We start from the raw sequence: 15,968 nt of genomic DNA on the forward strand, positions 1-15,968 counted from the left end.
GTCCTGAATTTCAAGAATTTAAAAGTTACTGCAAATGTTTTTTTGGGATTCAAGAAAGAATCATTAGAGAAATATTTAAGAAAGATTAGAGAAGTTTTTTTTCGAATTTGTTTCAATTACTTGTGGGATAGAAGAAACAATTTTTCAGTTTCAAACATATTCTTTGAATTTTATAGGAATATAACAAATTCTAAGAAAAATTTCTTTTTCAAAAAGATTTTCATAATTTCTGGGAATTTCAGAAGGATTTTATTGTATTCATGGCAATTGCAAATAAAACAAGTCTTAAAGAGTTTCTCTTTAAATAATTTTCAACTTCAATAGTAAAAGTGATTTATTGATTCCAAAGACTTTGAAAACAAATAAAAGTTTTGAGTAATTTTCGAAGAATTCAATACTTTTCTGGGGTAAAAAGGAGCTTTCAAAGAGCTTTATAAAGAGCTCTACTACTTATTTCACCTTCAAACGACGCTAAGATTCTTTAAAAGTATAGAAAAATTTTATGTCTTTGCTATTTAACAAAGGTAATGATACTCCTATTTAACTACATCTTCCCTCTCTATACAAAGTTCAAGATCTTCATTCTTTATGCTTCATCTTCTGTGCCACTATCACAACAATGTTTTTCACTAAAAATGACATAGCTCTTTCATATAACAAAAACATAACAAAAATGGAAAATCCAAAGGAGACAAGTTTATTTCCTCAATCCATTGATGAAAACAATAAAATAAAGAAATACATTTTGAAAAGGATATTCGAAAAAAATATTGCAAAAATTTTCCCAATCCCACAGGCAATTTCATTTAACAAGCTTTTTAGAGTTTTCTCGTTTAGTGTTTTTTTTTCGATTTCATAAAAAATGCCTCTTCCGAAAGTAAATCCGTCATTTTAGTAAAAATATTGCAGATTGCTCGTATATATAAAATGAAGTACTTTTCCTCCCATTTGTGCCACACTCTGTATTTTACGACGATTGCTTATCGCGATAATCTAATCAAATATATCGCATAGCTGGCAATGAAGGCAAAGAGAAATGGTTCGCATGATTTTCCCTTTCACCCCGAAAATTATGTGAGATTCATGTCGGAGGTACATTTAATAATTTACCAGAAAATTATACACTCTGCAAATAAATAGTGGGCTCAAGGAGGATGAGGGGAGGTATTACACAGCATTAGAGTAAAATGAAGGAGAAGGGAGGTGAATAAGAAAAATTAGGATGAAAAAACACGCGAGTTATGCTGAGTTATGTATATCAAAAACAGAGTCTGTGCTGTAAATGATTTATTTTAATGCAAAAAAATGGTTTGTTCTGAGTACCTAATTTAAAGTTTTCTAAATCAATCATTTAGTTTAAAAAGAAAAAGAAAAAAGAGAATTTTCATTCCTCCTACAATGAGTAAATTCTCATAAAGTTTTGTCTTATTCTGTGAATATTGACAATAATAAAGAATCTCAAGCTTTTAAATATCCCTAAATTTTCTTTCAGTGATAATACTCTAAATATCAAAACCCTCTGCTTTCATGCTCCTTTTGAGCCAAGCTGTGCTTAAAAGTCTCTAAACCATTCTCCAAATGGCACCTCCCCACATATCTCTAAAATGAAAACATGCCGTCAAAATATATAACATAACATAATAATATAAATTAACTCAAATTACATAGAAAGCCATTTACATAATTTATTTATTAACCATCACATTCTCTCATGTTGTTATTTTAATGTTTCTCTATACTTCATAGGGAATTAACTTCGTCTCCGGCAGTACAACATAATTTCACTTCTCTCCACCCATTAAATTCATTTACGCTTCTTATGTTTATAGCACTGAAAAAGTGCCTCTTCTTTTGCATAAAACTCTCCACACACCAGATTGTGCCTTTTAGTATTTTTCTTTTTTTTTACTCCACAAAGTGCATAATTGCCCCTCTTTGTACCCAATATGGACAGCAATCAACCATATAGATGAGAGAGTTTAGGATTATGTAGAAGTCCATTTCAGCCAAGTGCGCGCATGTTTGTTAAAGAAATTGCGACAGGCGCACCACCATCCACCATTTAATCGCTAATTGGTGCACAATAATCAATTGCTGCCACCCAGAGTGAATTTGTTCATTATTTTGAGGGCAAAAGAGCTTACGCAATTTGCCAAATGGATCTATAAATATTTGCCTTTTTCTGCACTGATACGACCAGAAAACCACCATAAATTGCAACTGAACACCATTTAAATTGTTTTTCTACTCTCCTTCGCATCCCTCCACACATGCCTGCGATGGACTGTGCAACCGAGAATTGACTTTGGTGTATTATATATATCGGTATTCAAGCAATAATAGAAGAGGAGGATAAAGATAGAGAGATATCCTCCCAACGACTACCCTCAACCTTGCCATTCATGGCGCTTTTGCACCTCCTACCTCTCACAGTTCAATGTGGAACAAAAAGCCCCACTCATATTGACTCTACACGCCAGCAGAGATAGTGAATATACGAAATCCCGCAGTAGAGTTGTGAGGGAACATAGATTGATGATTTAGATTAAGTTTTTAAATGATTTTTTTAGCAAAAACTTTATGTAAAAGTTTAAAGCTTGAAGAAAAAGAATTAGATTGTAAAGATTTTGCTTAAAATTTAGATTTTCTTTTTTTTTACATTTCAATTAATGGTTAACCCTTTGAAGCCCGGAGGTATCAGATAAACTGTACAGTGGGACCCCAGTACAACGACCACTCGGATGTACTCTTCTCACTCATTATTTTCAATGCGCGAGAGTAGTATAACCAAGCGGTCGTTGTACTGGGGTCCCACTGTACATAACAAATGTGACAAATAAGTTCCCAAAGACTGAATAAAAGCTCAAAATTACAAGAGCTTTCGACCCCTATAAAATACTAAACTTCTGTAGAATAAAAACTTTAAATTTATTATGACTGTTTAATAAAAAGTTCAAAAATCCCATGAAATTAATTCCAATCATTCATCTACAATACAGACATTTCAGTAACCGCACAAATCGACTGCTTTATGGCGACGACGAAGAAATAAGAGATAGGAGCAATTTTGAGGGAATTATTTGCTTATCTCCCCCCGTCGATTAAGAATCAATACAGAGATTTTTATCCATTGAAGCTAAAAGCTATTTGTTCTCCAATTAATTAACTCCTAAAAGCAATTCACCCGTGAAAACCGCAATAATTTAAAATCTCCCATAATTTTTTTTGTTCTTCGCTCCATGCGGTGTGTGCTTTTTTTCTATATACATATTTCCAAAATGTAAATCTCCGTATCGCGGGGTGCCCAAAAAAAATCAAAATATACACAGAGTGTGAGAGAGGAGTGAATTTGCAGATAAATGTAACTTTTATATTGCAACATATACACATTTGGAGCAATATAAACATTTCGCGCGAGCGCAACATATACACAAAATTATTTTCGCGACAGTCGAACGAGCTAAACATTTATTTGAGAGAACACGCGATTCAATAAATCACTTGGGATTGAACATGTGTTGTCGTCGCGTTTATTTTATTTATAGTTTTCTCCTTTTTTTTCCACCACTCACCCCACTATATTGCATTTATTGCTCCCATACTGTGGGGACTTTTTTTGTGTAATTTATATTTTAAAAAGAATAAATCCGTAGAAGATTTAAGTGAAGTAGCCGGATTTACCAGCTGGATTAATTTTAATGAGAATTACAAAAAAATGGTATACCAGCTTAACTATATAATTGAAACTTAATTTATCATTCAAAGATGTTAAAGAGAGCGCAAAATTTTATTAATTAAAAATATTATTTCGGTTTTTAATACATGATAGTCGTATTCATTAATCGAAATTTTCCAATAGATGTCTCTCTTTTGAACATACTACAAGCCCTCTAATGGAAGATAATTTTAGGTATAATTTAAAGATTTAAAATCTCCCTAAAATTTATTTTATAAAATTGATTAAAATAATTGAAATATTAAATACAGAAAAGTCAATAGATGTCGTTTCTCCAGCATAGACTACTTCAACCTCAACGCGCGCAAAATTCAAACATCCCATCGTGGTTTTTTTTCTCTATTAGAACAATTGAGACGGGAAAATTAATCTTCATTCCATTCATTCTATAAAATAATCCAACCACTTGACATTTACGCTCGTGTATTTAAACTACAACCCTCCCCCCATCCACCTTGAAAGTAGATAGGGAGCCATATAGTGATTTTCATTGTAAATCAAATGAGATTGATATTGGGGGGAAGGAAGAACATCCATTTCGGAGGTGAGGGTATGAGACAATGTGGTGTAATTGGAGATGGTTTATTGTTTTGTTTGACGAATGGCATAGAGAGGTGCACAATTGGTGGGTGGTTTTGATGGCTATACGATATACGTTGAATACACCATTTACAAATGAGAGAGACAAATTTGTTGGGATGGGTGGTAATACTATGTAATCTACTCGTAACTACCCCCCGCCCCACCCCGCTACATATACTCCAACCCCTAAAACACTTTTGTCATAAGTATACAATAATCCAGAGCCATTGTATTGAAGCCACCAATTAGTCAATTAGCGGCAATTGTCGGTAATTATTCCTCTCACTCATAATTTCAATCCAAAACTCTCTGTGGTTTTTGGTAGGTACCGATCTATTTATTTGAACCAGTTGAACCAGAAATAGAATTAAAAAGATTTCTTTTATTGGTTGATGAAAACCCGCAATTAGTTTTTCGATTGAAATTGAAGGTAAATGTTACCAAAATAACCGAAAAAAGGGAATATTTTAATTGAAAAAGTGAAAAAATTCGCTGCCAATTTCATCTAATTTAATTTAGCCACTAGATGGCTCTACTTTGCAAAAGTACCTTTATCAAGTTATATGATAAAATTCTGTGAAAATGTCATCTATCGCCAAGATATTTCTCGTAGAAAATGTTAAAAATAAACATTCCAAGTGAAGCACATCGATACTTTTTCAACATTTATGAGCTTTTTACTCTTGAGAGCGAGCTTTCTACCCACTTTCAATTACACTAATTACCCCCAAAGAATCGATTTTATGTGGGGTAAAGTGAAGAATAAAACACTGACTTGTCTTGCGGGGTAACATTAAGAATCTTACTTTGCAATATAATTTAAACTGGTTATCTGTGTGCTCCTCCATGGAGCCCCCCTGCCCTCAAATGTGGAGACCTTCCTCCATCACACCAGCTATCTCACATCGCCATTTTCTATTGCCCGTGCAATCGATATTTCCTCTTTTTATTATTATTGCCACCAGGGTGTACGCTTAACGATGTCTCAAGCTCGTCGTTGTGAAAAATTAGGAGGAAACGTAATTTTCACTTTTACAAGAGAATAAATTTTATGACCCAAAGTTGAAAATGCATAATACGGAATTTTATTCTCGCGGCATTTTCTTGAATATCCCATCAGGGGTATTTTTCCTTCTTCTTCTTCTGTATCTCTATACTTGGTGTCTCCCGCACTTCTTTGGAAATTGAATTAAAAATAGAATTTTCACATCTTTTCCTTTCAATTAGATAAGGCGACAAAGTTACTTTTGTTTTGTCGCCCAGAGAGTAAAATTTTCAATCTCAATTGGAAAAATCTTTAACTTTATTCCTTCCGGGTGCCTTTGTTCTCTGACGGTATTTTCAATCAATAATAAAATCTTCGCGGGTTGGTATTGAATGCCAAGAGGGTGGAAATTACGATGGTGAGGGTTGTATGTATAAATTAAAATTATTTAATAGATATATAAAATTTATATTGAAGGTTTTTCCAAGCAGCCAACATCTCACTAATTACAGGGTGTTTATTTAAAGGCATAAAAGAAGGTTATTATGAGGCTTTCTTCCTCTAATTTCTCAGACAATTTTATAACAATTTAGCCATGGTTGATGTACAAACAACGTGTAAGATGATGCGATTTGAAGGGGTTATCTGAGACTTATTTTTTTAGCAGGTTCAAGATACTCGAAATTGAGATTTTGTGCTTAGATTAAATTAAATTTTCTTTAATTTCCTAGAATTTCTTTCTTATTTTTTTAAATTCTGTTTCATATTCTTTCATGAAATGTTAAAACTCTAAATTAAAATCTAGAAAGAAATCTTTTAAAATTCAATTCAAGATAATCATGAAAATGCAATTATTGAATATGATTATTCTAAATTTAATTCATATCAATGAGTACTTTAAGGCAGCTATAGAATTAATATTCTCATTGCAATTAAATCAATATTTAATAACTTTAACACAGCAACAATTCTCTTTAAAGGATGAAACCCTCATATTGCGGTTATCTGACGTGTCTGACACACCTTGAGCGCAGTAGGTTAACACAAGGAGAATTTATGATGATTTCAGGTGAATGTAATTTTAGAAGGAAGAGTGCGACAAGGGGTGGAAAGTTTTAATTGTTTTGAAAATGCTGTGTAATTTCACGGTTCACAGTTAAAAGATTTTCAAAATGTTTTCTTTATGTAATATTTTAAATCAACAAACGACCCCGCATAGGAAGTAAAAGTAGAATCATTATGGGTCTGACTTTATTATCATTGTATTTTGAGGACACAACCGGGGTTGGGTTTTAAAACGTGGAGATTTTCTTTCCGGAAAATTCAGCACGAGATTTAGAGATAAGGTGAAAAATATGAGGGTGTGGTGTGTGTGAGAAGGTAAATAAGGGAAAATGAGGGCATAAAAGCCATGGGGTTTTGGTGGGGTGGGTGCGAGCGAGGAAGGAGACAGAGAAAAGTGATTAAAATACAACAATATAGCGTCTGGAGTAATTTGAATTTATATTAGGGTTGCAAATTATTCTCATGTTTTCTTATACGTGGTGGAAATTCTTAATTTTGTGCTCAATAAAGTATCTCTATAATTATATGGTGATGAAGAACTAGTGGAATACGAAAGGATTTCCAGTTAATTTTTATCCAAGAATTATAAGCAATTTTCATTGAATATTTTCCTTTAGAAAAATAGAGGATTTTTAGGGAATTTTTTTTTTAAAAAATCGTGCTATTGTATCATATTTCAAATGATTTTTTTCCACTTGATAGCATTTAGATCTGAATTTAATATACAACATGCAACCAACGAATTTAGCCACCAAAGAGTACTCAATACAACACACACACAGTCTATAAAATCCTATCGCGAATACTGATGAAAATGGACAAACTCACTGGATGAACGTGAAAAATTCATTCAAAACTTTCTAATTCGCCTTTATCCACTTTTGGCAGAGAATGCAAATATGCATGCGGTTTTTGGTGCTATTATAACCATCTTGCTCTACACTGTGCGGTGGGGTAGAGAGAACGTAGAGAACACAAACTTTTTCAACCCAATAATTCTGTCCAATTTCCCGGAATTGCTTTTTATCTCTTGCAATCCACTGCTGTATATAATACGCTGCAGTTGTCCCCCTCCGGAGAATTAATCCCGATTATTCCCAGGACATATTTTCACTGTTGAAAACTTATATTGTTCAAAAATTAATTTATCTCGCCTGCAACAAACAAACCGTTCTCCTCCCCCTTGCCCCCTCCCTTTGCCAACAAAACCACACCATTATACACACGTGGAATTTCAATGAGAATTCATCCAATTGAGACATCCTCCAGCATAGAGATTTTACGTGTGTGTTATGTGATGGGATTCGAATTATGTGCGGGAAAAGTTTAAATGATTCTTCGGAAAGACTTTTTTTTTTCTTATACAAGGAAGAAATCGACAATTTTCCGAATGTGTTCGTTAAATTGAATTTTCTTTGGGAGAGAGAGAAACAAGACTGAGTGGATATAATGAGACAAGAATAATCCTTCGAATTCACGTGAGTGAAATATTTAAGAGGCGCTGAATGTGATGTTGACAATTCACCACCAGAGTAAAATCTTAAGATATTACATTTAGAACTGTGTTTTATGTGCTGCGGTGGATACAAGTAATTGGTTGTCGTGTGAAAATGTTGTGACTTTAAATGCTTCTGACAATGAATTAGGAGCAACATATTTTTTGCAACATTTTCCGCGATTAATAGTGAAGTCTTGTTTATTGGAAGAGTTATGTTTTATGAATTTCTCTTATGTAGAAGCATTTAATGTAAATTGTAGTTTGTAGGATCTTTTATTTAAAATTTTTATTAAAATTTCAATTATAAAATTAATTTGCAAAAATTCAATTAATTTAAAAATAATATGAGATAGAAAATAGAAAAGAACTTTTACATTGTGATACCACATGTTCATCGCTCTATTGGCAAAATTAATTTAATATTAAGCACACAGTGCGGCTCCATATACACAGTGGAAAATTCACAATATGGCAAAATAAATCTGTAATGCATACACGCAGCATCTAACGCTCTAAAAATAACAAAGCTTTTACGGAAATATGAAATGTCGAGCTTAAAAGTAGCTGAATATTGCAGAAAACTAAATTAAATTTATCCATCTAGCGGAGGAAATTAACCTTGTGAAGGTAAATAGTGGCGCCACATAGTGGGAAAAGTATAAGACGAGATTTTGGAGGAAAAATGACTTTCTTCTCCTTTCATACACGCCCCCTCCTAGAGAATGACTTTCTGGATTACATCCTCATCGTCCTCCTTCATTCATCCTCTCTCTCTCCTTAAACCACTTAGGGTAGAAAATAAGATCCCTCCTCCACTTCATGCTCATTGAAGAGGCACAAAAAGGACCCACTAAGTGGGTCGAATTGTGCAAGAATGAGAAGCGAAGCATGAACGTAATGGGGGTTAGCAAATAATTGCCATCACCCTCAATCTCCACACAATCATCGCTACTTACATGTGATAAATGATTAACCACCAGATTGCCTTGTTGATGATTGCTGTGATTATTGTTGATGTGATGATTTTGATACTGCCAGTCTCGCTCTCTATCTCTGTTGTCCCGATCGCGATCCTTATCCCTCTGGCCCGTATCAATTTTCGGCGGTTTCTCATCCACAGTGGCCAATGCTGTTAATTCCGCAATGGCCGATAATCTCTTCTCGTTGCGTTTGTTGGCAATTTTTATAGCGTACTGCGGGTGATAAGAAGACACAACGCAATTAGAAAATAAGCCCCAAAAGATTCCACAAAGTTTTTTTTTAAAAAGGTCTCTAAATGGAATTGGCCGTACAGCAACCACAAAAAAAGGTTCGCGCATTGCAATCTTATTTTAATATTTTACAAGAAGTTGAATGAAAAAAAAAACCCCTTGGGTCGACGAGTGTAAAAGAATTATCATCTAAAATTTATCTCTATAGCATTAATTAATGCAATGAATGCCGGAGATCCTCTTCTCTTTTGGGGGCATCCCTTCCGTCCCATTTGCCGCGCACATTTTCTACACCCACCACTGTGCGAGAAAATACAAATTTAAACATAATAATAATTATGTGAAAAGAACCTCACTTTGTACACTTACACCCATTTTCTCCCATCATGTTTTCTCATTTAGTCAACCCCTCATCTTGGCCCGAAAAAGGCCGCCCCACCCCCTCATATAACCACCCACCTTTTAATACACGCACACACATACACACTGAACCGGAATCACCAATTTTCCACCCAAGTCAAAAGGACACGGAAATGCCTTCCAAAGCAATTCGTCCGCAACCTCTACCTCCTAGGCGCTTCCGCACACCCCCTCCCCCTTCACCAAACTTGAGGAAAATGCGGAGAAAAAACACAAGAGTGAGCCGAATAACCTCCTCTTATTTTATATCGTGTTAGGCTGAGTGACTACCATACATAGCTGAATGTTTTTTTCCACCCGATTTTCCTTCCCGAACACACATTTTCTTTCCTTTCTCCCACCCCCACCCGCCCCCACATCTACCTCTACTGGGTGCTCACAGAGTGTGCTATATACAGCGATAAAGCAAGATACAAAGCAGATAAAAATTCAATAAAAAGAGACGCCTGTTAAGAAGATGTGTGTCGACGAGTAAGTCGAATAAGCGGAATGAGAATCTTCTTTCTTTCTTTTTTTTTCGGGGAAGATATTATGGAGAAAAGTGAGTGTGCAAGAGACTGACGAAAGATGAAAACGATGAGAGGTTATGCTTTTCAACATATAGAAAAAAACTAGTGCAAAAGTCTTTGGACTTTCCAAAGGGAAATGCGATGAAAAAGTTATGAGAAAGACTTTAAGGGGAAAAAAAACAAGTGATTAAAGACGGAGAAATTTAACTTTTTACAATGAACTTTGAAAAATTATCTAGACTGCTTAACAGGATCATTTCCACTACTTTTGTGGACTTATTTTTCTGTGAAAAAGGTAAAAAGTTACGTAATATTAATCTTGATTCATCCTGAAATTGTGGCTCAAGTGGAGGCGCCAGGTAAGTACCAGGCGTCTCCATCGCAAATTGTTTTGTGGCTAAATAAGCTAAACCAACACCAGACTACTCTGCTAGAAATTTTTTTTTTATTATTTATCAAGTGGAGGCGCCTGGTAAATAAACTTTTAAGTATGTAACTCTGAACAATTTTTCTTAAGACCTAAGAGTATTGTAAATTTTCCAGAAAGAGCTGAGGAAACTAAAAATGTTCTTTTAAAAGATGAATTGTAGGTCTTTTTGCAACATTCATTGTTCTAAGCTTAGAATTTCGAGAAATTTACTCAAAAAATCTCAAAAACAGAATCATTAATACACACTTACAAACTTTCTCTTGATTTTTGGTAAGCAGAACAAGATACTCAAATTAATGACAAACTTTTAATTGAAACTAGAGACGCGAAATAATCACCAGGCGTCTCCATTTTAATTTTAAGCAAACTTCCAAATGTATCAGATAACCCAAAAATAGTATAATGAATGTTCTATGTGTATTAAAAAAATCTAATGTACAAATTGCACTAAAAGAAAACCCACAAAATTCTCAGCTTACAGACTTTTTAAGTGAGGTGTTATATGTTCAACCGGAAAAGAACCCCAAGGAAGTGACTTTGAAGACAAATCGTACAAAATTTTATGTCTTGAAGTGCAATTGAGTTGAACAATGTTGAAATTTTCCACCATTTCATTTCCACCCCGTTTTTTTTCTCGTGCTCCCCAACTTCACCCATTTGTCTATCCCTTAAAACTGCCATTCGACACTTCACACACCATCACCCACACGAGCTTCTGCACAGACAATTTGGTAGCAAGTGATTCTAAACTCAATTTTTGTGAAACGAATGTGGAGAGAAAGTTGGGAAAAAAGAGCACGATTGCTGTAAGCAAATTTTGATGGGTGGAAAAAAATAAATATCAATACATATTTTAGCAGGGAACATGGATTATCCAAAATGGGGTATGTTGCTATATATACGGTAGCATGGGGCGGGGAGGAGATGAAAGTGTGCACAAAAGCAACAACCTCAAAAATTTATCGCGGAAAGCGGAAATGGAAAATCCAATTTACCCCACTATTTGACGAAGGGTGAGTTCAAAAATTAATAATAATTCAATTTAATGGTTGTGGTTTCAGCCACAAAAATCCAACCCATTGCTATGGTCAAAACATCAACGTTTTGCACACTACCCACACATACACAGACTACACCGACTACGCCATCCCATCATAAACTCAGTGACAAATGAAATTTCACTACGCCTCTGGCTTCACCAGCGAAAAAATCAACTCCATAATATATTAAACATATTTTGCCGCTATTCTTTTGGAAAATATCCAAAAACATTTAATTCATAATTCCTCTATTTTTAGCCTCATTTTTCTGCACCTACATAATACGTTTACCTATGTTATGTAGATGCTCTCAAAATGTTTTCAAATTAGCAAAAATTAGGTTTTATTTGTCTAAATTTCTCAGGCTATGATTAATAGGTTTGAATAAAATCGAGTTAGAATTATGGAGTATCTAACTAAGGGATGACCCAAAAAGGTTAGAAATTGAAGGAATTTTAGGACTTTTTAAACTTTTTTTGAGTTTTTGTTACATTTTCTTTATTCATCCCTAGTGAGATATTCAAAAATTCTTAATGAATTTACATTAAATCTTTAAGTAATCGATTTGAATTATTAAAATCGGATCAAATATATTTTACAAAAGAGGGAAAGTTTGATAAAAATAAACTTTAAAAAATTTTCAATTATCTTTTTGAATCACAAAGTCTCTTTCATAGCACTGAAAGTGTACAAAGAGCCGTCTAAGAGAATATTTAGATCAAGAGATTAATTAAAATACAAATACGTTACCCTTTGTACGAAATGTCGTTGAAGGGGACACATTGTATCAGGTGTTAAATGAAACCATATACAACAATGGAATAATTTGGGTTGATTAGATCAATTACTCTTTGTCGACAATAAACTTCTGTTGAAAATAATTCCTAAAATTACCTTTCATTTTTGTCACAAATAATTTATATTTAATTGTTTAATAAACTAAATTATTTTAGACAGAAAAAAAAATTAATTGGAAATTCAAATTAATTTCCAATTGTCAATATAATGCAAAATGTTATTTTATTTTGAATTTGTGCCAAATTATCCTAAAATATCCCACAGTTTGACAATTGAAAATGATTTAAATAAATTATCAATTTTTATTTAAATAAAGGAAAAAAAAAACAAATAAATGTTTTAGAGAGAGAAAAAAAAGAAACGGACACTTTAATAAGATTTTGTACCACCAAATAAAGCGATGGGAGACAATATTGAGTAATTCAATGGGCTATTAAATAGAAAGTATCATAGAATACGAAATGAAGAAGACAACATCGCATTAAAATATATATGTCTCTTCCAGCTTACAAAACTTTTGTACAACAACTTCAATACAAATATGGGTAATTTATACAATTCAAGAACCCCCCATAAGTTCCCCATTGAACGCGTTTTATTGGGAACTTTCTCCTACCCTACCCAATCTGGGCAAATATATCAAAACATTTAATCTCAATAGAAAACAGAATTTCCTCTTGTATCTCTTACCGCACACCCAATGTGAGAGACGAGTCAATGAATATCGCGTATTTTGTGTGTAAATATGATGACATTATGATTGCCCAACCCCAAATGCCATCTGATGCACAACATAGCAATGTTGTGTGGCAGAAAATGAGGATGAATGCCAAAAACGAAAGGGGGAGAAAACCCACCGCAAGTTGAATGGCATAGAGTTGTTGCACACATAAATACCCGACCCCGGAGGATACTCGCTCGGTTACCAAAATTCGGGACAGCTTAGGGGTAAATGGATGGATTTCGGGTGCAGATTAAATTTGTTCCATCAGCAGGAAAATGTTTGTATGCTATCCGATATCCCTTTTTTTTCTCTCCGCCCAATGGCAATTTCCTTTTCTCTCTCTCAGGATCAACGCACCACCACATACCATCACTCGGAGCATTTAGTTTTGTATATAGCATGAAATTCAATAAATATCATCAAATCAGAAAAATAAATAAGCTGAAAGTTTATTGAATAAGTGGAAAAGCAAGTAGATATTTTGGGGTTGATTATTTTGAATTATATTTTTTTTTAAACTATTTATCATTGTTTGTTAAATGTGAGTTTTTATTATATTTTAATACTATTTTCATAATTTATATGCAATGTTTTAAATAAAAATTTCCAAATAAAGATTAAACAAATTAATTTTCTTGCAATTAATCACATTTAATTAATCAAAAAACATCTTTTGCTAAATAAAACAATAAAATCATATGTTCATTATACATTTAATCAATAGAATTAGCAGGGAGCTTAATTGTATTGGTATAGGTATACATGAGAATTGAATGGCAAAAAGCATACAGCATGACAAATAAATTCCGAAAATTGAATTTTCCTTCCTAATATAATTGGGTGCATTTTATAGTTTAATAGCGAGCAAAATGACATGTTTATGGTAAAATTTGATGCAAATCAATCATTACAATTCATTAATAAGTTATTGCACAAATTGGCATTGAACCTTTTTTCAATGGAATTACCAATTAGTCATATGCAATGAAATATGTCCTTTGCACATTTTATTAATTCTTTCAGTTTGTTATTTTTACGAAATCGCATTATATGAACATTTTTTTTTTAATTTAATTTGCGTGAAAATTTTCAAATATTTTGTACAGAATGTAAATTGAGTGCAGCATATATTTATCATTTATTTAATTAAGTTTTTAAATTAAAATTATCTACTTATTAAAGCTCGCTCCCATCCCCCAATCCTTCCAACAGCTGCCATGTACAATAGTTCTTCGCTGTGAATAAGCAGAAAACTTTTTCTTCTTGCCAAAAGTGTGGAAAAAGTCGTTTTGGAGTTCCTTAACACAGTGAGAGAGGATAAAGGTGAGAAACGGGCTCTAGGAGTATTTAGTGTTAGACATAAAATAGTTTACTCCTCTCATCCTGTTGTTGATGTTTCCTTGTCGACAATAAAGATGTTGCAAAAATTCCGGGTTGGCGGTTTCTGGACTGGTTGTGGGGGGACAACTGCAAATGGTTTGGGTAGAGATGGCAAAAGCAAAATCAGTTTTTGGCTCCTTGCCCACAGACCATTTAATTTCCTCTCTCTCTCTTCGCAATACGAATTGGAAAATGGCAAGGACGTGTTTAACAAGAGATAAGAAACATGGGGGGAGGTTAAATTGCCTTTGGATGCTTGTCAATTTAACTTAGAATTCCCCAACAAATATTTTCTTCTCTCTTTATATGTATGACTGATTCCCCTGATAGGAATGATTAAGCGAGTTATCGGACAATCAATAAAACGACCCAATGATTGATTGAAACCCCACAACAGAGAGCTTCCGAAATCAAGTGGGTTATTTGGGATTGACGATTAGGGAATATTGTTTACCATTATGACAATAGATGTCACTAAATCTTAATTTTAGGTACAAAATTTAGCTCTTATTTAAACTAAATTGTTGGAAAAAATACTAAAAATTTAATATAAAAGCTATTGATTTAGGTTCTATACAATTTTACAGCCTTAAAATCCCCCTTTACGGTATTCATTTCCGTCTAATAACCTCTGCTGGGATTGTTTTACTCCTCACAGAGTCAATAGAGTGTTTCAAAACAAGACCTCGTGCGTTGCATAAATTTTAGTGTCAAAACTTAAAAAAAAAATTATGTATTCAAATATTGAAGCTTCAACTTCACACCGTAGAGCACTAAAAAGTCAATTCAACAGTTTTCAAACAATAATTAATTAGCGTTTCGTATTCAATTTGCTAATAGATTTTTAAAACACATTAATATTTATGTGCTAAAGTGATGCTGTGCGAGTCTTCCATTTTATGTTGTCTCTCTTTCAGATAAATTCTTCCACTGTTGGGTGGAATGTGAAGTATTCTCGGCGGAAAAAACATAAATCACATCTCCGAAAAATTAAGTTATGTGTGTGTATGTGAAAAGTGAAATTGGAGAAAGTCTTTAAATTAATTTTCCAACCCCTTTGGTTTTTCATTCTCCCTCGTTTTTTTTCAATCTTCAATTACCCTTTCCGTTCTTGAGGCTGTGGAAGTTTTATACACCCAGGCACAGTTACTCGTGAAAACATTACGTGATTCATTTCTTTAGCTTGTATAGCAACATATAAAATGCAATATCCCTGTTTATGACGCTATACTTTTACAGGTTGAAAAAAAAAATGAACAGAAAGGACACAGTTCAAAGGTGAAAATTACACTTCCTGATGTTGGCACATTTCATCAGTGTGTTGTGTAATAAATTTTCATATTTATTTATAGATCTTCCACAAAGGGGTTGTGGGGGTGTCATGTTTGATATGGTTACCGTGAGCTTTTCGTCGAATATTAAATAGCAATATATTTATATACAAAAAAATGTACTAATCGATTTATAATTATTATTTCACAGAGTATTAATTAAATAACCCTATGTTTAACTTGCTCCATCAATTTATTCCTCATACTTCATCAATCTTCACTCGTGAAAAATTCATCCACAGTTTTCATGCAAATTTAA

General features: G+C 33.5%; 2 protein-coding genes across 5 annotated transcripts in view; both read right to left on the reverse strand.

Annotated features, from left to right (window-relative positions):
- Positions 1–15,968, reverse strand: part of LOC129790610 (autism susceptibility gene 2 protein) — a 195,637-nt gene that overhangs the window by 174,528 nt on the left and 5,141 nt on the right. For all 4 annotated transcript variants that reach the window (XM_055828199.1, XM_055828198.1, XM_055828197.1 and 1 more), the window contains exon 2: positions 8,823–9,059. In XM_055828199.1, the coding sequence (XP_055684174.1) occupies positions 8,823–9,059 (237 nt within the window). The remainder of the gene's footprint in view (positions 1–8,822; positions 9,060–15,968) is intronic.
- The window catches only part of LOC129790616 (luciferin 4-monooxygenase-like), a 100,396-nt gene that overhangs the window by 29,245 nt on the left and 55,183 nt on the right, over positions 1–15,968 (reverse strand). The window lies entirely within an intron of this gene.

The sequence above is a fragment of the Lutzomyia longipalpis genome, chromosome 2, assembly GCF_024334085.1.
Source record: "Lutzomyia longipalpis isolate SR_M1_2022 chromosome 2, ASM2433408v1".
Taxonomy (NCBI): domain Eukaryota; kingdom Metazoa; phylum Arthropoda; class Insecta; order Diptera; family Psychodidae; genus Lutzomyia; species Lutzomyia longipalpis.